Genomic DNA, 27993 nt, shown 5'->3' with positions numbered 1-27993 from the left:
TCATGCACAACTTAGTTTAAAAAAAATTTTACTCTCAGTAGCAATATAATTTATTTTTTCAAGTAAATTAATCCACCTTTCTTTAATTATGTGATGGTTCTGGCAAAGAGAAGCAGCAGGTACAGTTGGTGAAGTATTTTCATTTGAGCTGAATTTCACACAGTTCCATGCAGATACAGTGCCAGAAACTTCTTGAATGTGTCTGGCTGAAAGCCATATATTCCAGCGGGCTTCTGCAGAGAAAAAGACATGGATGCTCAGTTTGCAGTGAAGTGATTAATGTAGACAAACAACGGCTTTAAATAATGCTTGAATAAGACTCCAGACGTGGTAGCTTCCAAATGGTGCCCTCCCTCCCCAGATGGGTTTGTGTGCGGGTACTTCCACCGGTTACACACCGCAGACGGCACAAACCCTTTGCCCATCAAACCGAGACGCCCTCCCAGCGTAAGCAGGGCTGACAGCACCGCGCTCTGCTTACTCTACAGCGAAGCGGACACTTGCACATAAGCACTCCCTTCATCAGAGCACCAGCCTATTTTAAACGAGCATATTACGAGCTGGTAGATTACAGCTGGGGCTATCTTTATGTCGGAGTTCATACGAAGCTCGGCATGTGGCTCGCACGCCATGGGGTACAGCAGCACTAAGAATACTCCCTGTCGGTGGCACCTGCCTAAGAACAAGGCCAGTGCCTGCGTCAGGTCCCTTCAGCTGGTTTAAAACCCGCGCTGCGGCTCTACGCCAGCTCTCAAACCTCCAGCAGAGGAGAAAGGGTAGGATTTCCAGGACCACATCCCCAAGTTTTGCTTACCGTAACAACTCTCTTCTTGACTTCTGGAACACATTGGGCTTTTTCATACAGATTCTGATCAGAGTCAATCCAGACCAGATTTTTTATGCCATCGCTAGAGACAAGGTCTGTTGTATTTAACTGGAACACCATGAACTGGAAGAGCTGGCCATCTGTGCCAATGCTTTGCACCACTACTGGCTGCTCCAGAACCTTGGGATCATTCTAGGAAAGAAGGAGTGGGGAAGAATGTTTAAAAAGCCAGTTGTCGCTGAAATTATAGGAGTACTTGCTGATTCGGCATCTTCTACTTGGTTTAAAGCCAATATTTTAATAAATGTATTGTTACCTTGCCCAGAAAATTACTCTAGTCAAACAAGTTTTGAATGTAGATTTTGTATTTTAATTAAAATTCCTCCTTCAGCCAGCAATGAAGTATCAATTTACATACTGAGCTGTCGGATGGGTTAGAGTTTTACAGCTGAACCTACTCCCTGGTTCCTTCCCATTACCACTCTAACGCATGTTACATCACGAACACGCTCATGGCTGAGAGATGGTTTCCTGGATCAAGCAGACATCAGTAACCAGACCTGAAGGTCAGAGTTAGACCTCTGGACTGGGAAGCTCAGATTTGAAAACTAATGTCACATGCCACGGCATGGGAATGGCACAACTCTTTCCACTACGTGCAGCGCGAGGGAAAGAACAAAGGCCCAGCGAGTCAGCAGCAGTCTCCAGTACATACCCCGTACAGCACCTTAGCCTTTGCCAGCGCATTGCCGAAAGCAAACATCAGCATTTTAGCACGAAGTTGTTCTGGTCTGAACCTGTTAGTACGAACGTTGGCCGATTCCAGGAAGAAGAGAGTGTGAGGATGAGCGTAAGGATAACCATCTCTAAAACCTAAATGGCAGAGAATCATGTCAGGAATCGCTCAGTAAGAGACTGCACAGACGATGTTTCTCCCCTGTCTTCAGGAACTGTTAACTTGCCAGGATCTAAGTTCTCCTCCGCAGTCCTGCTTAGGCCATGATCTACTTGCCATGGGTCTGGAGCACTCGCACTGCACACCCTGTGCCCAGCTACTGTGTTCCCTCATTCCCATCCACCCCCTACCCACTGCTGTCTCGCAGAAGGACAAGGACTCCAGGTTAACCCGAACACTTGGTCTGACAGAAAATTATTATCAGCGGCTAGATTTACCTGTATCATTGAGCTCTTTGTACACATTCACTTCCTGAAGATCAATTGTAGGAGAGATGGGATAGAAGGTCTCCAGAGCATGCTCTTCCGTGGCCAGTATCTCCTCCTTGGAGGCTACTGGTGGTATCGGGGCCATAGAGTTCATAAGCATTCCGTTCAGGCCACGGACCTGAAGGAGAATGGATTCTGGGGAGGGAAATTAGGCTACATTCAAGTATTGCCAAAATAACATTAGGGAAAGACATACGTTTCCTTTGGGTAGCAGCATTCTAGCAAGAACTTGTTCTGCAAGGCTCACTCACCCTCTCACCTCCAAACTAAACTTACACAGTAGCTCAGCTATAGGTTCTTCTTCTAAAATACCAACCTTAACTGCTGGTGTTAGTTTCTTAACTAAACATATGTAGAAAAGCAATAGCACAGATTTTGGACACAAAAAAATAAACAATCAGTTCTAAGGCACTGGTTCTCTTCTCCTGTCATCTCGTTGATGTTGTCTAAGGCTCTAATAATCTCCTCAGGGCAAGTATCCTGCTACTTTCCAAGGCTGCCCATCCTTACAATACTACTTAAAACTGAAAGATTTACTTGGTTCCAGAAATTGCTTCATTTTCTCCAAATCCTCAGCCTTAAAGCTAGCAGCTTTGTCACCCCTCTTACATGAATGAAAAGAGCTAAATGCTTCCACCAAAGCAGCAACTAACCTCTTTCCCACGTAGCTGATATCTTGTAGTTTCTAGCCAACATTCTTTTAGCCAGAGAAGGATACTTTGCAGCCATTAACCGACATAAATGTATCAAATCTTCAAACAGTACTGGGCTTTAGAATGAGAAAAAAAATAGTTACATAAAAAAGTATGACCATAATGGCGGGCAGATGCTTGTGGGACATGAATGCTGTTAGCATTACTGTATGTAAAACATAGTATCATAACATTTCCAAGTCACCAATACAGATTTCAGATTAATATCTCACACACCAGTCCTGTTCCAAGTTGGCACAGGTAATGCTTACCATTACTGATTTAAAAATTGACATTCTGCATCAGCGAGAAGTAGATCTCAAGTCGAAACACAGACTTTAGCCTGAAAGAAGCTTTAATGTAGAATATGTGTTTACATTGGTACTACTGTCAATGTTCAGAACTGGGGTTTTTGGTGGTGGTTGTTTGTTTTACAAGTTGATAACCTGTGGCTAACAGTTTTGCACAGTAAGTGAATTTCTCAACAGCAGATCTGTGTATGAATTTTCTTTGTAGTGTTAAAAACTCTGGTTCTTAAGTTACCTGCTTGATGACTGGCTTATGCTAAAACCATAATGACACAGTGGAAAGATTTTCCCTAGGACTGAGAACTCACCAATAATGTTCTCTCCTGGGAGCAACTTCTGTCGTGTCCCAGAACCGGGCGTGCGAGATCGCACGCTTTACACCCTCCTCGTAGTCCTCCAGCTGGTGAGCCGGGTTGTCGATGATGCTGAGCACCGACGGGGGCAAGCCTTCCACCAGCTTCGTCTTGGTGAGCCACTGCGCTTGCCGAACTCCTTGGGGAAAAAAAAAAAAACCAAAACAAAACAAACCAAGAAATATGTATTACTGAGGCCGCTGGGCGTCGGGCTGACAGCGCAGCCAGTTCATTAGGCAGGGCGGGCTCTCCGCTGTGTGTTTTTTGACATTATGTGAGGAGAAGCCATGGCTGGCGGGGAAGGGTGAGTGCTTGAACAGGCTGCGCGGCCCAGGGCAGCGCTGGGGGCACTGAGCGGGGTGTCGCGGGCGGAGGAGGCGCCGGAGGAGGGGCGGCCGGGCCGGTACCTTCCAGCATGCGGACGGCCTGGTGGCAGATGTAGCAGCCGCGCTCCTTGTAGAGCGGCATGTCCTCGTAGCGCGGCCCCGGCGAGTGCCGGGGGTCGTGCCAACCCCGGTCCCATGGCGGGAAGCGTGGCCGGGCCAAGCCGGGCACGAAGTGCTGCCGCCCGGCGTAGGTGATGGTGTCCAGCTCCACCTGCTCCCGCACCGGCCGCCGCTCCACCATCCGGGCCAGCTCCTCCGGCGGCGGCCCACGGGTGGTCCAGGGCGTGCGCGGCAGCGGCCCACGGGGACGGGGCCGCGTCGCACGGGTGAGGATGCTGCGGGTGAGGACGCCGCGGCCCCGCAGCGCCGCCCCCACCCGCCTCAGCGCCATCGGCCCCACCGCCATCCTCCCGCCGCCGCCTCAGCGCCCGCCCGCCGCCATCTTGGCGCGCGCGGCACGGCGGGAGCGCGGCGGGCGGGCTCACGCCCCCCCCCCCCCCGGGTGACTGACGGCGGCGGCGACCAATGGCGAGCAGGCGCCCACGGGGTAAGGGAGGGTCGGCAAATTGCCTGGCGGCGGGTGAAGGGCAGGAGCTATGTTGGTAGGTTAGGGGGTGGGGAAGGTGCCTTCTCTCCTGTGGGGGAGGGGGGGAAAGTTGGGAGACGGGCCCTTGGCGGGCAGGGGCCGTCGGGGCCTGCAGAGCTTCTGTGTGGGGTCGGGCCTGGGCCTGGGCCTGGGCCTGGGCTCCGAGGTGGCACGGGGCCCGAGGGGACGGGGCTGCTCTGGCCCCGGGGCGGCGTGCCCAAGCCCCGGGCACGCACAGTAAGTGCTCAAAACTCCATAAACGCGGCCAGCCCCGAGTCTAGGGTTCCCCGGCCTCACCCGCGGCCTGGTCGGGAGCTCCCCCCTCACAGCCCTCAGAGGAACCTCGGGCACTCGGGTGCCTGGGGGGTACGGAACCGTCGGCTGCTGTGAAAAGCAGGACCACTCGCCTTTTGGTTCCCTCTTCTGCCTCTGTAACGTTAGAATAAGCGGTTTTGTGTTGTGGGGGAGAAGGTTAGTTAATTAATTCACCTTGAAAATGAAGCTCTAAGTGCTAAGTGTTCTCTTCCTCAGCCTCGTCACCCGTGGCTTTATAATTTCCTCTGGACCTCCCTTTGTTTAAATGATACAGATACAAATGCATTGGGAATAGCATTAGGCCAAGTGTTGTGTAAAAATGGCAGAGTCCCTGAGAAGTCAGCATCTTGATTTTGGTTTGAGGAGCGTTCAGTAGGTACAGCTCTGTCTGAACCAAAGGCAGCGAGCGGCAAGGGATAAAAATCACACTGGGTGCTTCTCACCCTGTCCCTACATGTCTGCATTTAAAGCCAGGCTCAAATCTGCTCATAAGCAAAGTGTTTATTCGTTTGCTTGTGAGTTTACCACGTTTGCCTCTAGGCTTTAAACCCCCCCACTTCAGCTCGCTACCCTCCCCCCATTTTAAAGCAGTGCTCCAGCAGGCTGCGGCTTGGCAGTTGGGGTTTATTATCGGTTCTCGTTCACAGAGTTGCAGATTTTTCTGATGTTTCAGCTCTGTGTGACCAGGCTGCTCTTCCTTTGGAAATCACCACGGCAGAACAAGCAGGAATAAGCATGTGCGTGCTGCTGCTGCAGGTAGCTCTGACTAGGCAGCCAGGCTGGGAAGTGGAGCCTGAGGCTGGGCTGGGGTCTACTGCAGGTTCTGGGCTGGTGGCTGCAATGTCTGACATTCCTGCACCGGACAATGCAGAGGCAGTGAGCGCTTGAACAAAAATGGAGCGTTGTAGGCACCAGATCGGCTTGCAGGTTTTTCTGAGTCCCCTGAGATACACATGCAAGATGCTCAAGAGAGATTTCTCAGTCCCTCTCCAAATAATGCTTGGCTGATGAGCACGCGCCGCTCTTCATCCTGCTGTTTTTGATGCAGGGCTTGTGTTTTGCAGACAATGAGTGGAAACGAGGACGACTGGCTGGCTCTCAAACCCCAGGAACCTTCTCCATCCCAGTGCTGCGGCAGCGGCTGCAAACCCTGCATCTATGATGTGTACGAGAAGGAGCTTGCACAATGGGAAAGGGCCAAGGCAAAGAAAGACAAAAGCCTCCTCATGGAAAAAAAGGAGCAGGTCAATTTATCTTCATCACATTCTAGAGCCAGTACTTTGATCGTACTTGTTAGCGTGCAGGCTTGTGGTGATGGGCGAGGGATGCAGCAATAGATTAAAGCAGTGCCTTAAGAGAAGGCTGTAAACGCAATTCCCCAAACTCTGCCTTCACAGCCACCCTCCCCCTTGCCTGCTGTCTCCCTGCTGTAATGTGATTTTCCAAGTGTCGAGTTCGCCCTGGTGTCGCATTACAGTCCTAGGTTTGCAGCTTCTCCTTGCTGGGGGACCCCAGCCAGCCAGAGCCAGCCTCTCTGGAAAGTGGGAATGGGTGAAAGGTACAAAGAACCACAATTTTCTCTGACACTTTACTTGTAGAAGCTCTGTTTTCCCGACCTTTTTAATCTTTTCCTGTTTTTTTAGACTTTGAGGATGAAAAAAGCTGCATTGTGTGCGGTGGAGTAGTTGTCTTCAGCGCCTAATTTTAAGCTTATCGGTGCCCTTTTACGTAAGATTAACTATGCTGTGTCAAGCAAAAATGATCAGCGTTGAAACGGCTAACAGTATTTCCTATTCACAGTGGTCGTCAGTAGGTTTCAAAGTTGCCCCCAAAGCAGCGCTCAGCTCTTTTAGCAGTATTATTTCTGTTTGTTTCCAGACATGAGAAGATGATTGCAGTGAGTCATATGAGGATGACCTTGCTGGAAGGTGCAAAAATGTAATTTAAAAAGGGGGGGCTGGAATGTAAGATCCCAAAGTGCATGCTGCAGAACATGATAATGAATCAGCAGAGAGCTGAAATTTGTGCTGGGCCCTGCATTTAATACACATTCTTTTGGAGTCCTGAGTATCTCCGGCACTAAATTAGCACACACGTTTGCTTCCAAAGAAAAATGAAATAATAAAAGACACCATCTAACCAAGTAATTATTTATTGTTGTTCTTGCAGAGCAATAATTCAGAACTGAATCCAGATACATTTACTGCATTCAACATTAGCTCGGTGGAGCAGCTAACAGAGGACACCTACCAGTACAAATTTGAATTACCGGGAAATAGCAGTCTGCAATTGAGTTTAGGACAACATATCGTGTTAAGGTATTGTTCTCTGTGCTAGTTAAACAGTCTGCATTATGTAACCTAATACATAGGTTTTTGTCAATAGACAAAGGCTTCACACCAGGCAAATCATAATTTCTATACCTCCACAATGACACAGATGAAAGAACTTGTGAGCTCGCTAGCTCTACTGATTTTATGGTAAAAGCCTTTCCAAAGCTGTATTTTTCTTCAGCATTATCCTTGCGTCGGTGGGTCAGAAAGAACTAGGTGTGATTAAGAAAATCCATTTGCAGAAAGAAAGACTCAAAGAATAGATGTTACAACAGATGATTTATTCCAGTGTGTTGGAATGAAGACAATGAACTGCACTTACCCCAGAGCTCAGTATTTTAGGCCCTGTATCTTGGAGTAACCCAGCACCCGCGGTGTTACCCACGACATCCAGGTATTTCCTGACGGATTTCTAACAAAACAACCCTCCTGTGTAGTTTGTTGCTTGCCAGAAAGGGGCCACTTGGGAAAAGTTTATGTCTCTCTCGGCCATCTGTGGTGATCATTGCCAGATAGAAAAACTCATGTTACGATGCCATTGATCTGTATCTGTTGATGTTATTTGTACGTTAGCAGCTGATGTATACAGCTGGCTGGCTGCTGAAAGTACATGCTTCTCCCTTCAGCCATCTCTCATAATGCAGCAGAGGAAAAGGTTCGGTCACTTCAATCAATTACCGTAGTCAGTGGTAAAGAGCAGGGTGGATATATTCTGTGGAAAGAGAAGACTAACAGGAAAATACAGTGTACATTGACAAGACCTCAGGTCAAGGCTGTGCCCTAGCTTTCATTCTTTAATTACCAGATGCCGTCCGAACACAGAAAGGAAAGTAGACCCCAGCCCAAAAGGGATAGAAAACTTAACCATGAAAGCATTTTGTCTCCCCTTTGCCACTCTTGCATGTTCGGCTGTTTCTCACAGAATGGCTCAAACATCCTTCCAGGGGTGCGTCCAAGAGCTGAATGTGTAGTACAGCTGGGGCCGCCACCGGAAAAACAAAAGGTGCATTTAGCCATTATGTTCCCCCTGGATTTTTACCTTTGGAAGGGAAATGTTTTGCATCTGTGCAGAGACCGGGCCACTGGCAAGAGGACCTGCTGCCTCCCTCGTCTCCCCAGAGAACTGCAGAAGTTTGGTAATGCTGGTCAATGACCCAAGTCACAGTGGGTTCCTCTATTTCTCTCCTCAGAGGAGTGGTGAATGGGTTGGAGGTCCAGCGAGCCTATACTCCGATTAGCCCAGGGAATGCAGAAGGGTACTTTGAAGTTTTAATGAAAGTAAGTAAGCCTGTGCAATATGGATTAGAGTCTCTGGTGCTGGGGACTATGTTTTCTTTAGGAACCAAGCTGTCCGTGCTTCAAGTGAGACTCTCAAACCCCTCATGGACTGTTTCCGTGTTGTTTTGAAGCAGTTGTGCTTTGCTGATAAAAATTGCAGTTTTTTCCCACAAAACTGAAAGCAGAGAAAGGTGACACACAAACAAGTGCTTTGCAGCATACGCCCTGGTAAGCGCTTGGGAGAGCCTCTCGGGAGCCCTGCGGTCACCGGTGTGGAAAGAGCCCATTCTGCTTCCCCGATTTCATTTTGCCTTTTCAGTCTGTCTTTGAAATCGCACCCAGTTGAACCACCGATTTTGGGAAGTCTTTTCCCAGCTGTTATCCTTCCCCTCTGTATTTTGCTTTAAGAACGCTCCTCAGAAAAAAAATTAATTTTGTTCAAAAGTGTAGGCAGACAGTAGGCAGCTGTTTCTGGTTTGCAGGCAGGGCTCTGGAGCTGTCTGCAGTCTGAGAGGGTCCCTGTGGCCCAGGGGGCAGAGAGGTGGCCCACGGGCACACGCTACACCTATTGGGGTGGCAGAGATCCATTTTGGACAAGTGTCCTGGCCTTTCTGGAGGCCACCACAAAATGCTGGTTAAGTTCAGAAGGATTTTATAGGAGAACTTGGCTGGAAATTTGTCTGAATAAAGTCTGCAGGGCCCTCATAAATGATGACTTTGCGTCGAGAATATCGAATTGAAGAAGATTTTTCTGATACTGCATTTGTATGTCTCTAGTGATTCCTCGGGGCAGACGCAGACTTCAGTATAGGTGTGAAATTCAGACTGTTGGCTGTCCCAGGTGGCTTACAGGGAGTGACCACTTGTCCTCTGCCTGTCTTCCAGGATTTCACATCTGGGGATTTATTATGCGTTGTATGTTCTAATACAAACCCTGTTCTTTAGAAAAGCGTACAGCTTCTATAGGACACCTGTGGGAGGGTCATTTCACCATTCTTGTGGCAATTGGTGTGTGGTGGGGGAGAAAAGTGTTGCATTAATAGGATACGTTCACAGGATGACTGTGAAATTTCATGTATACTTGGTTATTACTCACAGGTTTTGCATTTCAATAATAATAGTAATGATTGTAATGATACCTTTCCTTTATATAGAACCTTTCATCCCGAAGGGAGCTATAGTTATTCTCTGGCAGTGACAAAAGAGGTTGGTAACACCCAGTGTAAAGCAGCCATTTTTATAACTCACTCTGTAGGTTGTGGTATATTTCACACTATTCAGGCAATTTTGGAAAGTACTATATTATTATTATTACTATGCAATCCAAGCACTGTTCAAACCCTTCTGTCTCCTGTTATTATAGCATTGCATTTGTGATACTACAGTTAAGAGTGAGGGAGTGGCCATTTACGGAGCATAACCCTCTTTTTGAATGATTTTATAATGTTAGGGTTTCTCTCCATGTAAAACTGGGTGTAAAAGTTTTCCCCCAGGAGATAATTCTTTTTTTCTTTTTATTTAGAAAATTTCATTTTAAACCCACTCAGTCATTTCTCACTTCAATTTTTGGAAATAATTTTGGTGAAAGAGGGATTGTTTTAGTTTCCATTACCCTGGTCCATAGGGAATAGGCAGTAAGTGGGGCTGACTTTTCTGCTCTTGCCTTGGGTTTCCGCATATATTTGAAGAAAGTAGGTATAAAATACTGTTCCTTTGATGCAACTGCACACTCTTTGTGTGAGACATAGTACATGCCCAGAACCCTCTCAATGTAAAACATTTCTGACAGTAACTCGGAGCCTGGATGTGTGTGTGTATGTCGTGCATTTACCTTTTGAATGTAACAGTTGGTGCTAATAGTTCTTGATACTTCAGGTATCTTGTTTAAGTGAGGTTGTTAGGAGGGGAGGAGCATCTGTGTTCTTTATTAGCTAATACTGCTTGCAGGCACACGCTCACTCACTCACTTTTTCTTAGCTTCTTTGTGGTTCACTGGTTTTGTTTGTCTGCAGTGCAGCTTGGTGGCCAGCCAAGGCACTGGGGTGTGGGGCTGGGCTTCTGTCCAACGTGCGTGCAGAAAATACCCCCAAATACACTTCTTTCATATGGGCTGGAGTCTTTGAAGGCTTATATCACATCTTATCTTTTGACCTCTGGTTGTGTTGCTCTTCCTCAGGCTATCACTGGCATCGCCTCTGTGCGAGACCAGTTGTCTGCCCCAGCTGTTGAGTTTATCTGCTCTTGCTGTTTGGACCAGCCCTTGTTCTCTGGCCAGATCCTATAGACTGTGGCCGTTCTGTGCATGTTTGTTCTCATTAACCGTAAAGTGGTCATACATATAGGACATACATATCTATATAGCACATAGCTACAAGGCTGCTTGGATGAGCCCTTCATTTTCCAGCCTCTCCTTGCTTCTGTGTTTCTGACCTCCTGAGCAAGGTTAGAATTCCTCCAGGCAAGAGCCTAGATAATATTGTTTGTGCCTGCTAGAAGTAAGGCAGATTTTACTAATGTTTTTCTTCTGTGAGGCCCAAATTAACATAATTTTTTGAAAATGTGAAGGCATCTCTTGGCATCCAGATGATCTGTTCTGAAAACAAGAGTTTTATAAATGAGTTAACCTGACTTTGGGTCATTAATTGTATCAACACAGCATCTGAGAGAATGAAATAAAGCAAGAGCTATGCATTGTTTATATAACTATCGGTACCCAGAGGGCATTTGCAGACCCCACACCCTGAGATTTGGAGAACGCTTGAAGGCTTGGACTGTGTTTTGCATTCAAGACACTCTTCTCTGTGTGCTTTGTAAGCAAGAACTCTGATAAGCTTTTTCCCGTTTTGGAAATTCGGACTGCATGAGAGTGGGTTGTGTTTACATTACAGCGAAGCTGGAATGGATCCAATATGATTTAATTTAAATGTCTTTGTTTTGGGTATAACTTTGAGTTATTTTTCAAATAGAATGATCTTTCTTTCTTTTTAAATGCATGAAATGTTTTTTTGTCCCCTTCTTGTTTAAATGTAGATAACTTTATAATTGACTTTAAGCTGGGAAACTTTCCAACAGAGTATAATTATTCTTTTCTTTTGTGCAATGTTTTTTATTAGTGCTATGAAGCCGGGCTAATGTCACAATACATAAAAACGTGGAAAAAAGGAGACATGGTCTTTTGGCGTGGGCCATTTGGAGGGTTCCCATATCGACCTAATAAGGTTAGTTCCCTAAGAGACATCGGATGTTTCAGCTTGTGGCAGCTAGCTTTGTTTAATACTCCGAAGGGAAGACATCAATTTGATTACTGTTTTCCTGATTATTTTAGGGACCTCCTGGATTACTGTACAGTGCTGCAGCATTAGCAGTCAATTGGAGAAAGTACACCTTATTGAACTGCAGAATATTTAAGAAGGAAGAGGAGAGGGAGGTGGATGGGAGACTGGAAAATATTAGCAAGGCTCTGTGTTCATCACTTGCAATAAAAGTTCCTGATGTGTTTAACAAAAGGAACTTATTTTGCACCAGCAATGAGTGTGGATTGTTGCCTTGTTTGAACCACATTGCTGTTTTGTGACTGAGCACGAGCGAAGGAGAGGTGTTGATCTTTTTCTCTCTTGGGTATTCCCTGAACTGCAGCAGCTCCAGTGAGGTGTCACGTCACCCAGCCACTCTGCAAATGTTGATCCCACCTGCTGATAGCAGGCTCCCTGCAAAGAAAGGCAGATCCAGTTTCAGGGGAAGGGTTCTCACACGTACTAGTTCGATTACTTAATTCTGACCTTTCAAATGAGGAGCAAAATTGAAACACTGGTCATTAAGATACCAAAGCCTTGTTCCCCACCCCCAACAACAATGACAACAAAAATAAGGCTGTAAAATCCCAGTGGCCAAGCTCCATGCAAACCAATTGTGTTCTGCTTCCTGAAATACTCTCCCTGCTGTTTTAGGCTACTGTTCCCTTCTCATCTTAAAAGTGTCCAGATAATCATTTGGGACAGAACGTGGCGGTCATGCCTAGAAGTGGCTGCGTTCAGGGGCTGTCTGGGTGATCTGTGTACATGCAGTTTGCAAAGCACCTGAGCAATCATTAAAACAACTTGCTGTAGAAGAACAGTTTATTATTTATTAATTATAACAAAGTTTCCTAGTAAAATTTTCTTTTATCTCTCCTTGCTGCCAGTAGAATAGGATTCAGATTCGGGCAGATCAGATCCATTCACAGTAAACTGCCAAGTCAGAGCAGAGCACAAGCAGCCTCTGGGCTTAATAGGGGCTTAAGTCCTGCTTCTGGCATTGGCACACTGGCTGGCAGCTGCGGAAGGTGCTGGGAACCTTCTGTCCTCCTACGCACAGCACCTCACTGCCTGGACATCCCTATTGCGAGTAGAGTGAGTGTCCCCCCCTTGCAGGTGGGGAGCACTGGGAGCTGGTGGTAGCTCTTTGAGAAAAGTGAGATAATGTACCAGGAAGATACGTGGATCAGGATGGAGAAGAAACCGTTTCCTCCAGAGAACATTCAGGATTGTAGTTTGCAGCATCCGAGATAAACACGGGGAGCACTTCCAGTGGGAAAACAACACGCAGTGGGTCAGCGAAGTGTACTGCAGAATTGGAACTGAAATATAAATTAATTGAAATCAAGGCTAAAGTCGGGATAAATTACTGTATTTAGGTAAAATCCAGCTTCGTTAGATTTGGTGTGTAAACCCTGGAAGTGCTATCTGTAACCCTTTGCAGAAAAATACATCCTGAGATTTGAATTTACCAGTTCATGACCTTCTGATGTGTTTTCTCTCAAGGGACCCTCTACCAGTGTGGCAGCAAGGAGCAACTGACCATGAGCTTGTCCGTTTGCAGTCACCACAGCTCATTCAAAATTCTCTGTTTTGTTGTCAGTATGGAGAACTCCTCATGCTGGCATCTGGTACCGGCCTTGCACCGATGCTTCCCATCCTCCAGTCCATAACAGATGATGAAGAGGATGAAACCTTTGTAACTCTTGTTGGCTGCTTCCGTACCTTTGACAAAATTTATTTGAAACCTCTTCTGCAGGATCTGGCTCGATATTGGAACGTCAGAATATTTTACGTCCTAAGCCAGGTAAATAACTGGATATGAAGCGTATTCGTGTGAGGGTTCTGTGTGCTGGATGAGCCTCTGCCTCCTCTGCTTTTCCACGAGCATGATCTTAATTCTTTCCCAGTCATTGAGGCTATTTTGTGATCCAGGAGGTGCTGTTCTTAAATCTGCTACATATTCTCACGCTGTTACCAGTCTGGAGAATTTCAGGGAAGTGACCATCACTGCTTGTCCCTCTTTACCTCCTTGGTAGCAGTTCTGTTGGGATGAGCCCCCTGATTCATAGTCACTGTTGATTATTCCCCCCGACTTCAGACTGTTGTTGCTGCACCTAAACATTTGTGCAAAGAAAACTTGACTCTGGGAGACTCACAGCAAATAAACTATTTCTTCTTTCCTAATACCAGTTCCTTAATCTGTCCTTATCCTGCATTCATTGCTCATGGCTAGAGCTCTCTTCTTCTAGTACGTTAGCACCAACTTCCCAGCAATTATTTTTCCCAGCTGACCCATTTTTAAAGTTCTTAAAGTTGTTTCCCCCTCTCTAAAATTATTTTTTCTGCCAAATCCATGGGATAAGGGCATACCTCTCAGTGGTCTTACATTTTGCGCAGTCTTTTTCATTTCCATTTGGTCCCAAAGTTGCCTGTGTTCTGCGTGGATTTGGTAGTTGAAAATTATTTCTCTCAGAAATGAGGATTCATTGCAGGGAGGATATAGAAGGAATTATTTATGCTAAGGGAATGAATCCCGTTGCATTTTTAGTTTCTCAGATGAATCATTTTTTGTATCTCTCATAGCGGATCTGCCTCATACATTATGTTCTACATATGGCCTCGGCAAGCTGAGATTGGGTATAGGGAAAAGGCCTTGTGACTTAGGCACCCCCTCAGCTGCCTACAGAGTAGGAGCATAACCAGTAATTGTCTGTGGTGACATGGCTTAAATACCCTTTTCAGGACAGTGCGGTCTTGCGACCGTGAGGAGGTCTTGAAATTCAATCAGTGAAGGGCAAGAAACCCACCTGACCCCTGTCAGCACTGTCTGTCCTGCACGTACGTCTCTCCCTTTCTTCTCTTCCCTTAGCAGGTTTGCTGTCGTCCCACACTGACTCGTGCATCCTCCCTTTTAGGATTATATATCCGTCCGTCTCAGTATTTCACTCTGCTGCCTGTCACCACCACATCTGAGCACCTTCTGCTTCTAATTAATAGCAGTAAGGGAGTCCCCACTGGATCTAACGCCATGGGATTTAACGTTTCTCGTGGGATCAGAGCTGTGTTTGGAGCAGGACTGGCATCTTTCAGTTTTGGTCAAGGGAGATGGGACTGAAAGAGACTTGGGAATGGGAGAGGCAATAGAGAGGAATAGACTTGTGACTTAGGACTTGGGAATAGAAAAGGCGCTCTGGGAAGTGGTTCTCAAAGGAGAAGGTTCTGCAGTGTTTATCAGTGACAGTTACACGCTGGTTTTGTTCAGTCCCCTCTGAGTGAGTGAATGGCCAGGTCCCATGGCAGGGAAAGATTTGATCTGGGCTTTGGAAGAGGAATGCAGCTCTCGGGAAGGGTCAGTTCTACCCAGATGGAGTCACAAGGGTGAAAAACGTCCTGTGCAGTCCTCTGAGGGGAGGAGGGAGATTCAGCTGTAAGCAGTCAGTAGTCCTTTTTAACATGTCACACTGAAAACCTTTTGCCTTTTCAGGAAACTTCACTGGAAAAACTTCCTTGGAGCTATCAGGAAAACACATACATTGGTCGTCTCGCTGAAGACCTGATGAAGATGATAATAAATTCCTGTCGAAGAAAGCCATTTGTATTGATCTGCGGCTCTTCTGCATTCAATGAAGATATGAATAGATACTTGAAAGCTGCAGGAATCGAAGAAAATTCCTGTTTTGTCTTTTAGCAGAATATTCCTGACCCGAGGAACCTTAGGCGGAGCCGTGGACGTCATTGTTTCTCTGCAGACATTACTCAAAATTGGTCATCTCGATAGACTGAGTTCCTTGTGCATAGACTTTCGTAGGCCTTTGGATCAAATATTTGTCTCCAGTATGATTCTCACTCTTGAGAATGTTTTAATGAACAGGTGCCGTTCCAGAGTGGCTGCCATGTGATGAGCCACCCACACCTCAGGGAACAGCATGGTAATTTTAATGGAAGTCTTCACGTGCAATTTTAAGAGACAGCTCTTAAAAGCATCCTAGCGTTATTAAAAAAGCATCCAAGTACACAGCTGTGTTTTAATATGAAGACCAGTGACTTGCTGTGCAATCCGTGTTAGTCTGCAGTGGTATCGTGTCCTGTTAGGTGTCCTGAGGAGAGACTTCATCCTGAGGGAGAAGACTGCCCAGCCGAAGGAACAGCAGAACATTCTGGATTCTGTGGGGTTCATTTTGGTTGTGTCATTATCTTGCTGGGGGTGCCAGGCAAGTCACTTCAACCTCTCTGTGCCTCAGTTGCCCCGTTGTACACTAATACAGAGAAGGCAGCACTGATCTTCGCTGAAAAGAGCCTTTCCAACCCTATAATGGAAAAAGCTATACATAAGGATGCCCAGCAAGGACTTATGCGGGCCGCCCTGCCCTAGTGCAGCCTGCATTGCCTACCCTGGCCCTTGGCCCTTGAAATGCTGCCGGGGGAGAGGAAGAGCAGAGCATGTCCTAAAATTCTGTGTGAGAAAGCATCTGGGAATCTAGCTGCTCTCGGGGAGGATGGTTGGTTGCTTTCCGTGTCCCCTAAGTGTTGTGTAATAGCCCTGGTTCATTCAATTGAACCTCTTTTCAAATAAACAGCTGTTTCTTTTTGTCACAGGTGCCCAAGGGGTGCCCCAGGCGTACAAGAACACTGCCTGAGGAGCTGAAGTGTTGCTGGGGTTCTCTCTCCCATGGGGCAGGGGAGAGAGCCAAGGCCCTACCCCAGGGATGGCAGCCCTGCAGCTGCCCTGGCAGAGCACCCAGCCCGGGCACCCCAGCGCCTTCCTCCTCTTTCAGTCCAAGATGCTGCTGCCTTTCCTCTGAGACACCCGCTGTCCGCTCGTTAACCTTCTGGGACCACTGTGTTTACTAACTGCACCTGGAAATACAGACTTTCTGCACGCCTTTGTGTTTTTTCTGTTCATTCCCAGTTTATCCTGTGTTGGGGTTTCCCAGGCTGTGACAGATGACGTTGCGTTATCATTCCTGTCTCTTTTTTACATGTATCAAATAGTACACCTTACACAAAGGAGATGGAGTTTGAGTTACTCAAAACAAGGAGCGTGCACTGAAATGATGGTGCTGATTCACATGTTGGGAGGAAGCGCAGCTTCCCCTCGCATTGGTGAGGTTTGTCTCCAGTTACCAGCCGCCTGGAATTAATCCAGTGTAGCTGCAGCTTTTATCTTAACTTCCATCAGAGCAGGGGCTGACAAGAAAGCCATCTTCGTAACCCAAAACAGGTTTCTGTCTTTTAATGCAGAGAGATCCAGGGAAGTTGTCCATCGTAGGTCCAAGGCAAGCTCTCAGCTCCCACCCAAACCCTGCTTCATCCACGGTAAGCCACTGTGTAGTAGAGGTTCTGCACGGCGTGGGGGTGAGAAAATCAGGAGTTGCTTTCTCTGGTTGCTCTCCCTACTTTGCCTCTAGTTAGCAGAAAGTATTTTCCTCGAGTATTACGTACTCTGAAAACCGTACTTATATACTGCTTGCTTTAAATATTCTGCCTTTCTGAGATTTTGCTAAAAATCCACCCAGCCTTTTTTGCAAAGGCCTGAAGTAAAACTTCACGCTGGCGTCGGAGAAGCGACGACTTTCCGCGCGAAAGCCAGGGCTGTTCCTTTAAACACAACCCCAATATGTCTGGGTATTTCAGCACATATGGGCCCCCGTGGTTAAACCTTACCCAGCTGGTCCGGCAATTCTGCCGCGAAGCCTCTCGTCTTTGTTCGTGGCTGCAAGGGAGGGTGGTGAGAGACGGAGCAAGCTGTGAGTGCTGCGGGTTGCAATCCCGCGAAGGCAGACTGCGGGCAGAGCGGGAGGAGGTGACACATGCCGAGCCAGCAGCCCCGCTCGCCACGCCGGAGGGGACAAGGGGGTCTTGGTGAGACATTCTCCATGGGGGAGACGATGTCCATGGACGTAAGAACTTGAAGGGGCTTTTAAACCGCCCCTGGGCACTTTGTTCTCTATTTTCTGCCCTTCTCTCCCTTCCCCCTCCCGCATTTTGTCATTTCTCAGGCTGGCTCTCAGACCAGTCCCCTCATCCCAACCCATCCCCTGCGGGGACAGCCCCTTTCAGAGGCTTGCGTGGCACTCCTGCAAAGGCAGGGACGTGGGATGGAAAGGCTTTTGGGCAGGATTATCCCTGCTGAGGGAAGAGGAAAGGTTTCCTTCCCTCTGGAGGCCCGGGAACTATCCCACGGTGGCAGTCTCATAGGGAAGTGGTGGCGATGCTGTGGATTATCGAGGGATCTGTGGAGCTGGAGGTGGCCGCTGCCAGGCCAGGGCAGGGACTTGGACCCTGCCTCTCTGCCGGGTCGGGGGGGTGCTGGCAAGATGCTCCGGGAAGCCCCCACCGCCCCTGCAGCGCTGTACCGGGGAGAGGGGCTTCGCTTCGCTTCCATTCTTCTTCCTCATGTGCTGCCTAAGTACCTTCTTAATTTCATCTCATTATTTCCTGCCTAAATAATTCCTGTTTCTCCTGGGGACCGTATTTAAACCTTTGATCTTCTCTGAAGTCTCACAGTCCTGATCACGTCCTTTCTATTTAAATGAATCAAATGCCTTTTTAACTCATGATTTATAAATCTGCCCGCAGAGGAATAGAGGCAGCCCCGATACGGCACACCTCGAGATCACCCGCCGTGTCTCTGGCCGGAGACGGAGCACCCTGGGCTGATCCAAAAGAACTCCGGCCATTGCTCCACGTGGAAGGACCTGCCTGGCTCCTCTGCCCGCTCCCCGCCGGCTCAGGCCCAGCAGGAATGGCCGGCCCTGGGTCAGGCGAGGGTGAGTGTGCCGGCGGCTGATGGATGCTGTCTCCCGGGAGCGGGGCACAGCTGCTGCGCTGCACGGCCCCAGCCCCCCTGGTCCTGGGGGTATCACTGATGTACAGCATGAAGCGGGATCGCAGAGCGCAGCCGGAGGGATGGAGAAGAGTGGACGCGGAGGTGCCGGTGTCCCAGACACTGGCTCTGTGCTGGGATGTCCCTCGGCTCCATGCTGGGATGTCCCTCAGTGCTGAGGCCAGTGGTGGAATGGCTGTAGGACAGTGGGTGTTGCTGGAGATGAATCAGTGAGGATGAACATGTTGCTCCATCATGCAGCGATGGAGAAGCCGGGAGCATGTTGTCCCTGAGCCCGTGGGATCGTGGCCGAGAGGGCTGAGCGCTCCCGGCTGAGCCAGGCTGTGGCATGGAGGGAGCCAGGCTGTGGAGCCAGACCTCTCCTGCCTCTTTGCTGGGGGTGCTGATCCCCCGTGCGTTGTACAAGGCATGGGGTCAGACCTCCTCTACCAGCCCGTTAGAGAAGCGGCTAATTAAGCTCTGCAGAGTCCCTGGGAGGTCGGTAGGAGATGTGCCAGCATCACAGCCATCTCCCACAGCCTGCACTGGAGCAGGAGCTTTGCGCTGCTCCCCGGGACAGGGAGGGCTGCTTTGTTGGATGTGCGCTTACTCCTGGCGCTCATGGGGTGGCACAGTGCCCGACGCTCCAGGACAGACACCCTGATGTCCCCCGCCTCAGGACAGAGGGTTCCTGGCTGGGATGTCCCAATGCTCCCACCCCTCGGCATGGCTCCAGGGAGGCCGGGCAGCGGGGAGAGGGCCTGTACAAATATTGTTGTTATTACCCATAAATATATGCTGGCACTTAACGACCTTGGCATGGAGCATTTCCTGGGGATTAATGACCAGTTGGTGTTAATGGTCCTTAGCTGCACCTCGGGCTGTCAGCTCCTCCCAGCCCATCATTAATCCACAGGAAATGTCTCAGGCATCGATCCTCATTGCTTAATTAATAAATGCAACTTGTCTCCCTGCCTGAGATTTACAGATGCTGGCTGCTGCTTGCCCCCCTGCTTTGAAGGTGACTTTTTCCGCACGGGTCCCTCGCGCCGGGAGGCCCCCGTGGGTGTTTGTTTCCTGGCATTCATCTGGGTGTGGGCCATGGCAGCGAGAAAGTCTTTTCTCTCCTGGGCAGGAGGGAAGGAGCTGAAACACCTCTGGGTTTGGGGATTTCTCCAGCTAATGTGGCACAGCAGGAGGAGCGCGTCTTCCCCACCGAAAGCAAAGGCTTGATTACCTTCAGCCGATCCAAGAGCCTGGGTGAGAAGGAGCGTGAGCCGGCATAGACGAACATGGTAATTCCCCAAGGCCTTAGCAGGTTCTATAATAATCGATGTTTTTTTGCCCGGGAGTCACAATTCATCTCTAATCTTCCTCGGGGGAGGTGGGATTTGCTATCTTTAGTGCTCGCGACTGCCGCTTTCCCGGGCTGAGCATCCCGCTGAGCCCGGGCACTGGCTGCAGGGATGCTGACCCCGCAGCCGACGTGGAGATGCGGCTGCGTTTAAATCCCGTTCCCCGTTTCCCTAGCCTTTACCACCGCTTGGCTTTTGTGCAGTGGGTGCCGCAGTATAAATCACGTTAATTCCTGAGGTGCTTTTCCTCGGTAAGTCTGAAATTCCCATTTTGGTTCGCTGGCTTGCCGGGTGAACTAAATTATTTTCATAGCCCCTTAAGGGCATATTGTCAGCCCAGACTTACTGCCATTATACACCATATCTGAAACATTAATATCTCTTATAAATATAGTGTATTGACAAGGTATCTGGTATAGTGTAAATCCTTGGGACATTTGATCCAGATCATTAAAACTGAGTGAAGGAAGGGAGGAATAGATCAAGTTACCTTGCCGCTCTTAATTCAAACAAGCAATGAATTATTCATTCTGCTATTAATTCTACAGCCCTCCCGCTTTTTATTTATTTCTCTCTGTGTTTATTTTTTTTTTCCCCCCTCCCGGATAGACAGCTCCGAAAGGATGCTGGGGCGCCGGTGAGGGGAGGTTTGCCTGCCGGAGGATGGGGTGCGCGGGGGCGGGCTGCCTGGCAGCGCTGGCAGTGCTCTGCGGGGCTCTCGGGGATGCTCCCAGCAGAGGTAAGAGCCCCATCCCAGCTCCCAGTGGGGACCCCGGGGAGGAGAGGGCTGTTTGTGGGTGTCACAGCGGCTCTGGGGTGCGAGCCGGTCCCAGCTCTCAGCCCGGGGAGGGAGAGCGGCTCAGGCCAGGGGATGCCCGGCTTGGCCTGGGGAAAGGAGCTGGGATCTGCCGTCGCCGTGCACAGCAGCGAGCACGGGATGCTGCTCCGTGCTTGATTTTCTGCTGATTTTACTGCATATTGCAGGTAGGGGTTGTCCTGTGGTGGTGTCCAGGTGCTTTGCTAGTGCCTTTGTTAACTTCTAGAGTTGCACATGCCTATATAAATATATATACATATATATACATATACACACACACATATACGTGAATGTATGTGTGTATATATACACATACACGTATATATGTGAATGTATGTATGTGTATGTATATGTACGTATGTGTATTACATGTGTATGTATGTATGTGTGTTACATACACATGCAATAAACCCCCCACCTTACCTGGATAAAACACCCCCAGGACACAAGGCAGGGTTAGCAGACAACACGGTAATTTGGGGGGCAGGGTGGGCCAGGTCAGCCGGCTAATTAAGCTAACGAGCCATACCCCTCCCCAAAAGTGGCAGGGCCTTTCTTACAAAAGGGCTGCATCAGAAATCAAAACCCATCCCGTTCCGGGGGTGGGCGCTCCCCCCTGCCTGCACCCACCTGGGCTCCCCGGGGCACCCTGGGTCTCCCAGCCCTTAGTCCACCAGTCTGCTTGCCCCGTGGTTACTCGCCTCCTCTTGGATATTTACTCCAATAACGTTATTCCTTTAGTACCAGCCCCATATTACTTTCTTGCCTATCCCCAGTAATTACCGAGGTGGTTTTAGATCTGGCCAGCTTTGCCTCTTATGCAAATAAACACATGTACACACACATCCCCCCCTTATCCGTTTGCCATGGTGCTGCACCACGAGCATCCGCAGGACCTCCCCCCCCCTTGCCAGGAGGTCACCGCCCCAGCGAGACTGATGAAAAGCGACGCGCGCTGGCTGACTATTGATTCCCCATATACTTGGCCCAGATTGATGGCAGCGAGCACCCAAGCCTTGCTTGGGAACACACACGTGTGTCCCCCCGAGGCCACACAGGGTCTGCGTCCCTCCCAGACGTGATGTATGTGCCCGCTACATCAGCCTCTTCACCCCAACCCTCATCAGACCCAGGGGCAGGTGGCAGCCGCCCCCCCTCTCCTCCAACTTATTTTATAATAACCATGTCTCAGTATAAAGATTTCATTAGAAAATCGATCCCTACATGCATAACTCATTGTTAAGCGCATCGAGCCCTTCACCCCGATTTCTCCTGGCTACAATTCACTGATATCACCGTTATATGGAGGGAATATCGTCAGCAGGAGGCAAAAAGCCGAAGGGCTGGGAAGCTGGGGCACCGGCAAACCTGGAACCACTGTGCCTTTAAAACTCACTCCCTTACTCATGGTGGTGGGATGGAGCCGGCGCCGTGCACCCCATCTCCATCCCTTTGGGCTTCCCCTGGAAAGGGGATGTCACGTTCACCTCTGTCTCCCCCAGGCATCAAATGCGGGGGGGTGCTCTCAGCACCTTCCGGCAATTTCTCCAGCCCCAACTTCCCGGGGCCGTACCCCTACGAGACAGAGTGCACATGGCTCATCGTGGTGGCCGAGGGCTCCTCTGTCCTGCTCTCCTTCAGCCACTTCGAGCTGGAGTACCACGCCGCCTGCGCCTACGACTACCTCCAGGTCTACAACGGGGCTGCCCGGGACCAGGGCAACCTCCTGGGCACCTTCTGTGGCCACAGCCCCCCGCCACCCTTCTCCTCCGCCTGGCACGTCATGGCCGTCGTCTTCCGCTCCGACCGCCACGTGGCCAAGCGTGGCTTCGCTGCTGCCTACCGGAAAGGTAGTGGGGAGGGATGGCGGTGGCAGAGCATCCATCTATCTGTCCTGCTCCACCATCCTCATCACCCGTGCCTCTCTGCAGATGCCTGCGGCGGGCAGCTGACGGGGCTGTCCGGGGAGATCACCAGCCCCCGCTATCCCGAGAGCTACCCCAACGATGCCGAGTGCCGCTGGAGCATCGGGGGGACTGGCAGTGGTGGCCCCCTCACCCTGGTGTTCGCCGACTTCCAGGTGGAGGGTGGCGAGGGCTGCGGCTTCGACTACGTGGCCCTTTTTGATGGCCCTACCGCCGCCGCCCCCCGCCTGGGACGCTACTGTGGCAGTGCCCGCCCACCCCGCACCGTCTCTTCCACCCCGTACCTCCTCGTCCTCTTCAAGTCAGACTTCAACATCGGCGGCAGGGGCTTCAAGGCCCATTTCTACTCGGGTGCGAGGTCTCGAGGTGGTGGGAAGGGTGTGAGGACGGGTCCCCAAGGTGGTTGTGGGGATGCTCTCCCTCCCATGGCAGCAAGAGGAGATGATAGTGGAGGGGAGCCCTTTGGGGAGAGCTCATGAGATGATGGTGTGAAGTGTAATCAGCCACACAACACAAATGGCTTGGTTGTGTCTCCTCCAGGCCCTAGGTTGTCTTTCTCTTGCGCAAGAGCTGCCCTTCGCCCTTGCTCATGCCATTCCCCGGGGATACAGGTTTTCCCTGTCAGCAGTTGTAGGACTTTGGCCACCTTGGGTGTCGCCATCTCCCAAAACTGAAGGGTGTCCATCGGCCAAACTCAAGGCTGGGGAACAGTGAGGTGGAGGGCAGAGCATGCTTTAGCAATAAAACAAGCGATTGCTCAGCCACCAGCTTGTCTGCACCCAGGGGGCTTCAGATTTGCTTTCATTTTTTCCTTTCCTCTTTTTTCCTGAGCAGGCGAGTGCCAGGAGGTGTTCACCACCGTCAAAGGGAATTTTTCCAGCCCTTGGTACCCCAGCTTTTACCCCAACAACCTCAAGTGCCAGTGGAGCATCCAGCTGCCCCCAGGCTACCAGGTCAAGGTCTTCTTCTTGGACATGGAGCTGGAGGGCCGGAGCAGCCTGACGGGTGGCTGTGACTATGACCATCTGGCCGCCTTTGATGGTGGCACCGAGAACGGGTCCCTGCTGGGGCGGTGGTGCGGGCGGGAGAACCCGTCACCCGTCACCTCCCGTAGCAACCAGCTGCTGCTGGTCCTCCACACCGACCGCAACACAGCCAAGAGGGGCTTCTCCATCGCCTACGTGGGAGGTAAGGTCTCACTTGGGTGTTCGTCAATGCTTTATTTCCACTGGGACATGCCATATGATTTCCAGAAGGACTGTGCGGTGAAGATACCCATCTGCAGGAGCAGAGCACCTGGCTCTTTAGGGATGGGGTGGAGAAGACATGGTGAGTGAACTCCAGCTCTCCCAGAGTGCGAGACACACACGCTCCATGTCATGTTTAGTATTCAGGACATGCTTTCCAGCTTCTCCTCCCCACGTCTCTGCCATGCTGCTTCTCCTCGCTCAGAGCGTGAAGGTGAGAAAACCCAGGGGTTTTGAGAGGACCAAAGCCCCAGGGGAGGTGACCAGCTCAAGCATCAAGATTCCCAGGATGTTTCGGCCCTGCTGACACATGGCTGAGCAGGCAGACATAAACCATCTCCTCTCCTCCACCAGCACTGGGAAGGTCAGGACCCCTGGGCACAGCATTCCCAAATCTGCCCAGCCAATCCTGCCCAGGATCTCCCCGTTGCTGGCATGCCCTGTGTCCCAGCCGGTGCATCCACAGCCGGTGGGGGTGGGAGGAGCAGCGTGCAACCTTCCTCATGTGTTTGCCAACCTTTGCACCTCAAAAGTCGGTGAATTTATGGCGTTCGTTGTATTTCAAGATAATTACGTCTGAGCTGACCTGGGCGTCAGGGATGATTGAGGCAGGGGCAGCCTCGCTGGCGGGCTGGAGGCGGAGCAGGGATGCTGGACCGGCGGCACAGGAGCTGGGGGATGGCTGGCCCCGGATTTACGAGCTTTTATCCCTCAGCAGCAAAATTGTTCTTCGTTTCCAGTGTAGCAGAAAGGATTTGGGGGTATGTGGCTCTAGGAGTAAGAGACAGGATGGAGTTTTGTCCTGAGCCTCTGCAGCCTCTGGAGGCAGAGAGGTCATACTGGACATCTAGTAGGGCTTTAGTGTGTACGGCAGGTCTGTCCCTGTCCTTGTCCTGCTTATTACTTACTGTTTTACAGCAGGGTGCAGGGAGAGAAGTCTTGGCCTCGCTGTGTCTGGTCATGGAGAAACCACATTCCCGACGGAGGAGCTTGCAGACAGACAGATGGGATGCTAGCTGAAGAGCGGGGGAAAGCCCTGTGGTGGAGAGGGACGTGACTTCTCCTGGCTGCCCGAGGCTCCTGCATCCCCCGCTACACGCTGCCAGATGCGTGTTGGGGGAGGACAAAAGCTTGGATACGAAACCGAGCCCTTCTCCATAAAGCTAAGGCCGCAGCTACGTTTGCCCAGTGATTCGGGCATCTGCTGGCAATTAGCTGCCAGCCCGGCACACCCAGCCACCCGCGCCCTGCAGGAGAGGGGCTGCTCTCATCGGCAAGCACCGGACTCTCCGGCTTCCTTGGGAGCCCTTGGCAACGGGGCACCTCAGCCTCCGCAGCCACAGCCCTTCAGCCATGCAGATAGTTTTCTTTCGGGCCCATGAAAGGGCGTGACTTTGGTGGGGCGCATGAGATTTACGGCCGTTTGAACGAAAGCCTTCACGCCGGGAGAGAGGATCCATTTTCTCCTCCTCCTCCTCCTCTTGATCTAATGCACTTTAGTTATTTGGTAAATCTTCTAATGGTTTTATAATGCACTAAGTGAAGCAAAGTGACACTATTTTTTCGCATTGATTTTATTGCATCTTACCAGTTTCATAAGGCCAAGATTCAGAGGGAGCTGGAATAATTCAATAATTCATACTGCCCAAGTGGTTGGTTCAAGCTGAGCGAGGATTAACTTTAAAGAGGGGGGCATTTTTCTCCCTGCTTCTTTCCCTGCACGGATGCTTTCTGCATCCAGAGGGGCCAAATACGGTGCCGGAGGGAGAGCGATGGAGTGGGGCTGGGTTCCCCATTGCCTCACTCCTCTGCTCAGCATCGCGGGCAGCCCAACAACAGTTCCCTCTAGGCACGGCTCACCAGCTCCCCATCAAAAATAACATTCTGGGGGAGGTGGAGGGCTGATGATACTTGGGACAGCATCCCCAGGAGGATGCCCTGGGGCCAGGGACCCAGGTCACCCTTCCCCTGGGACCACGTGGCAGCCGTGCAGCTCTGGGACAGGCACCTGTGGGAGTCTCCTGAGATGCGTCTCCTCCATTTCATCTCTGTAAGAGTGTCTCTTGCAGGGGTGTTGTAGCATGTAGGGGAGCTCTGTGCCCATGCAAGCCATCAGCAAAGCTGGCGTGGTCTAATCCTGGGCAGCAACTCAAATGTTTCGCTGGCTTTATAGTGTCGGAGGGGGGCTGCTCCCACAGGGTACATCCTTCCTTGCTTATGGAGTGACCGCAGTGTTGCTCGTGATGGCACTTGGGCATCACTCAGAAAGCTGGGAAAGGAGGATGAGGCTCAAGAAAGCCGGTGGTGGGGTCTCCCCCGGGGCAGAAAGCGGGGCAGTGCCTGGGAACCAGCTGTGTCTGACCTCGGCACAGGGCAGGGCTAAAATATTGATACATAAAATAATGCTTTCTGCATTTCGGTGGGGCTCGTTTTTCCCTGAAAACTCATCTCATCCCCTGAGTCCTGTGGCAGCAACGCCAGGTACCGCAAGATGCACAGCAAACTCGTGAGGCCGATGTCCCTGCTACTCCTGGCACTGTCGGTCACCTGCTTCGTGTGCGATGGGGACAGCGAGGTTTGAGAGCGGCTGTGGCTCTGGTGGCTCTGCGCTGAGCCCCTCCAGCTGCCGCAGCCTGGGGACATCCCCTCCCCATGGACCTTCACCTGTACCTTGGCTTCTCTCCCAACAGTTGTGCCCATGAACGTCAGCTGCACCCGGACGGACTTCCACATCCAGATCCCCGTGCAGTCCCTGGCTCATCTGGAGAGGAATAGGATTTATTTGGGGACCCCATCGTGTGCAGCCCAGGTGGTTGGCAGGAACTTTAAAATACACACCAGGTTTGACACCTGCGGCACCGAATCCCAGGTAAGCGGTCAGCGAACCTTCCTTTAAAGCAAGCTGAGTAGATGGTTGGCCCTGTGCTGGTTGTACCAGCTGCAGAGAGGAGCTCCCATCTTCCTAGTAGATGCTGGTCTGATCCATGGGCAACTGCCCTCCAAACCCCTGTGAAAAGGAGCCCCAACAAGCCGTGACCGTTGTCTTGCAGAAACGCAACAACACGTCCGTCATCGTCAGCACCCTCTACATCGATTTTTCAGTGGGCGACCAGGAGGACATCCACCAGTACGAGGTGCAGTGTGAGCCGAAGAGGAAGGAAGCCTCGGTGACCCTCATCGCCGGCCCCGACCCATCCAGGCTCAGCCAGGCAGAAAACCTGGTGGATGCCCAGCAGCGGGAGGGGGGAGCGACGGATGCCCGTGAAACCAAGAGCCAAGACACCAGCGACATCGTCTTCATCAGCATCTGCATTCTGGCCGGGCTCCTCATGGTCATCGCGGTGGTGGGGCTGGTGCTTCTGTAAGATGCTGCTCCCCAGATCTCCAGGGCTTGCAATCCCAGCCCTGCCCAGGGTGGAAATCACCCCAAAATCCATCCTCACCCCGGGCTGAGCACTAACACAGCTGCTCAAACAGAGACACGGCTCCCAGGCCCCGAAACTGAGCCTGAACCCAACCTCCACCTCCTCCCAGCGCCTGAAAAATCTGGGCAATAGGCAGACACTTCCCTTCCCAATTTGTTTTCCTCTGTCTCAATCTGTCCATTTGGCTCAGGAATACAATTCTTGCGCTTCCTAACTCTTCCCGCACCTGCTTCAATTTGTTTTCCCTCTGGTGCTGCTGCTTTCAGGAAAGTAACGTTGTTTGCCAATGGCTGCAAATCCTCCTGTCAATTATTTTTATCTGGATTCTTGAAGGTACAAACCATCCTCAAATATAGCGATATTCCCAACAAATATTTTCCGCTCTCCCACCTGTGCTCGAGGCGGTACCATAGAGCTGTGTTATAGGTATCTCCACTTGGCAAGTATAGATGTAGCTCACGTAGATGCTTCCAGGCGGCGTTTCTGGATGTCCGCGGGCGATGTGATGAGACACATTCATCGGGTGCCCTGGAGCTCCTCGTTTGATCTTTGCATGTTGTCTAACCCACCCGTTGCTCGCAGAACTCACCTGAGCCCTTCAGCCACCAGCGGCTGGAGGGTAGGAGAATGATCTCTCTTCTCTGTGTTTTCCTCCTTTCCAGCACACCCAGGTGTCCACCACTGTGAGCTCTGTACCAGCATCACTCCCGGAGTCTGAAGCTGTGGGCACGGAGGTTTTGGTAACCTTTTAAAGCTGGACTCGGCAGGAGGGGCTGGCTTCCCTGGGACTGACACGGGCTT

General features: G+C 50.6%; 3 protein-coding genes across 13 annotated transcripts; 2 read left to right on the top strand and 1 right to left on the bottom strand.

Moving 5' to 3' along the window:
* Positions 1-11: 11 nt before the first annotated feature.
* On the bottom strand, positions 12-4266 carry MRPL37 (mitochondrial ribosomal protein L37). The gene is made up of 7 exons (XM_074598285.1): positions 3811-4266; positions 3359-3542; positions 2704-2819; positions 2000-2185; positions 1542-1699; positions 815-1018; positions 12-233 (listed from the first exon to the last, which is right to left on the bottom strand). Exons 1-7 carry the CDS (start codon positions 4193-4195, stop codon positions 156-158), a joined length of 1311 nt encoding a protein of 436 aa, XP_074454386.1. The 5' UTR covers positions 4196-4266; the 3' UTR covers positions 12-155.
* On the top strand, positions 3659-16479 carry CYB5RL (cytochrome b5 reductase like). 11 transcript variants are annotated; one of them, XR_012588795.1, is made up of 8 exons: positions 4255-4336; positions 5755-5934; positions 6860-7008; positions 8214-8301; positions 11415-11519; positions 13198-13401; positions 15082-16096; positions 16194-16479. XR_012588795.1 is itself a non-coding variant. In XM_074598295.1 (7 exons), exons 2-7 carry the CDS (start codon positions 5758-5760, stop codon positions 15283-15285), a joined length of 927 nt encoding a protein of 308 aa, XP_074454396.1. In that variant the 5' UTR covers positions 3659-3707; positions 5755-5757; the 3' UTR covers positions 15286-16479. The 11 variants fall into 11 exon arrangements, 8 of the variants coding, with proteins under 8 accessions (XP_074454396.1, XP_074454397.1, XP_074454391.1 ...); XR_012588793.1 differs by having other exon boundaries at positions 4294-4391; XR_012588794.1 differs by lacking the exon at positions 4255-4336 and adding an exon at positions 4458-4612.
* Positions 16480-20306: 3827 nt separating this feature from the next.
* Positions 20307-27132, top strand: CDCP2 (CUB domain containing protein 2). Its single transcript, XM_074598284.1, has 6 exons — positions 20307-20517; positions 22098-22445; positions 22527-22871; positions 23355-23708; positions 26458-26636; positions 26818-27132. Exons 1-6 carry the CDS (start codon positions 20442-20444, stop codon positions 27130-27132), a joined length of 1617 nt encoding a protein of 538 aa, XP_074454385.1. The 5' UTR covers positions 20307-20441.
* Positions 27133-27993: the final 861 nt, after the last annotated feature.

Source organism: Larus michahellis, chromosome 8 (assembly GCF_964199755.1).
Source record: "Larus michahellis chromosome 8, bLarMic1.1, whole genome shotgun sequence".
Taxonomy (NCBI): Eukaryota; Metazoa; Chordata; class Aves; order Charadriiformes; family Laridae; genus Larus; species Larus michahellis.
This window is presented reverse-complemented; position numbering and strand designations above follow the sequence as displayed.

Bases quoted from the DNA above. Each gene is read 5' to 3' on its own strand.
- MRPL37 (XM_074598285.1), bottom strand. From the start codon at position 4,195: ATGGCGGTGGGGCCGATGGCGCTGAGGCGGGTGGGGGCGGCGCTGCGG. The intron at 2,186-2,703 runs GTTAGTTGCTGC...TTCCCTCCCCAG, and splicing joins ATCAGCTACGTGGGAAAGAG to AATCCATTCTCCTTCAGGTC. The intron at 234-814 runs GTAAGCAAAACT...TTTTCTCTGCAG, and splicing joins TCAAGAAGAGAGTTGTTACG to AAGCCCGCTGGAATATATGG.
- CYB5RL (XM_074598290.1), top strand. The intron at 11,520-13,197 runs GTTAGTTCCCTA...TTTTGTTGTCAG, and splicing joins TCCCATATCGACCTAATAAG to TATGGAGAACTCCTCATGCT. The intron at 13,402-15,081 runs GTAAATAACTGG...TTGCCTTTTCAG, and splicing joins TATTTTACGTCCTAAGCCAG to GAAACTTCACTGGAAAAACT.
- CDCP2 (XM_074598284.1), top strand. From the start codon at position 20,442: ATGGGGTGCGCGGGGGCGGGCTGCCTGGCAGCGCTGGCAGTGCTCTGC. The intron at 22,446-22,526 runs GTAGTGGGGAGG...GCCTCTCTGCAG, and splicing joins CGCTGCTGCCTACCGGAAAG to ATGCCTGCGGCGGGCAGCTG. The intron at 22,872-23,354 runs GTGCGAGGTCTC...TTTCCTGAGCAG, and splicing joins CAAGGCCCATTTCTACTCGG to GCGAGTGCCAGGAGGTGTTC.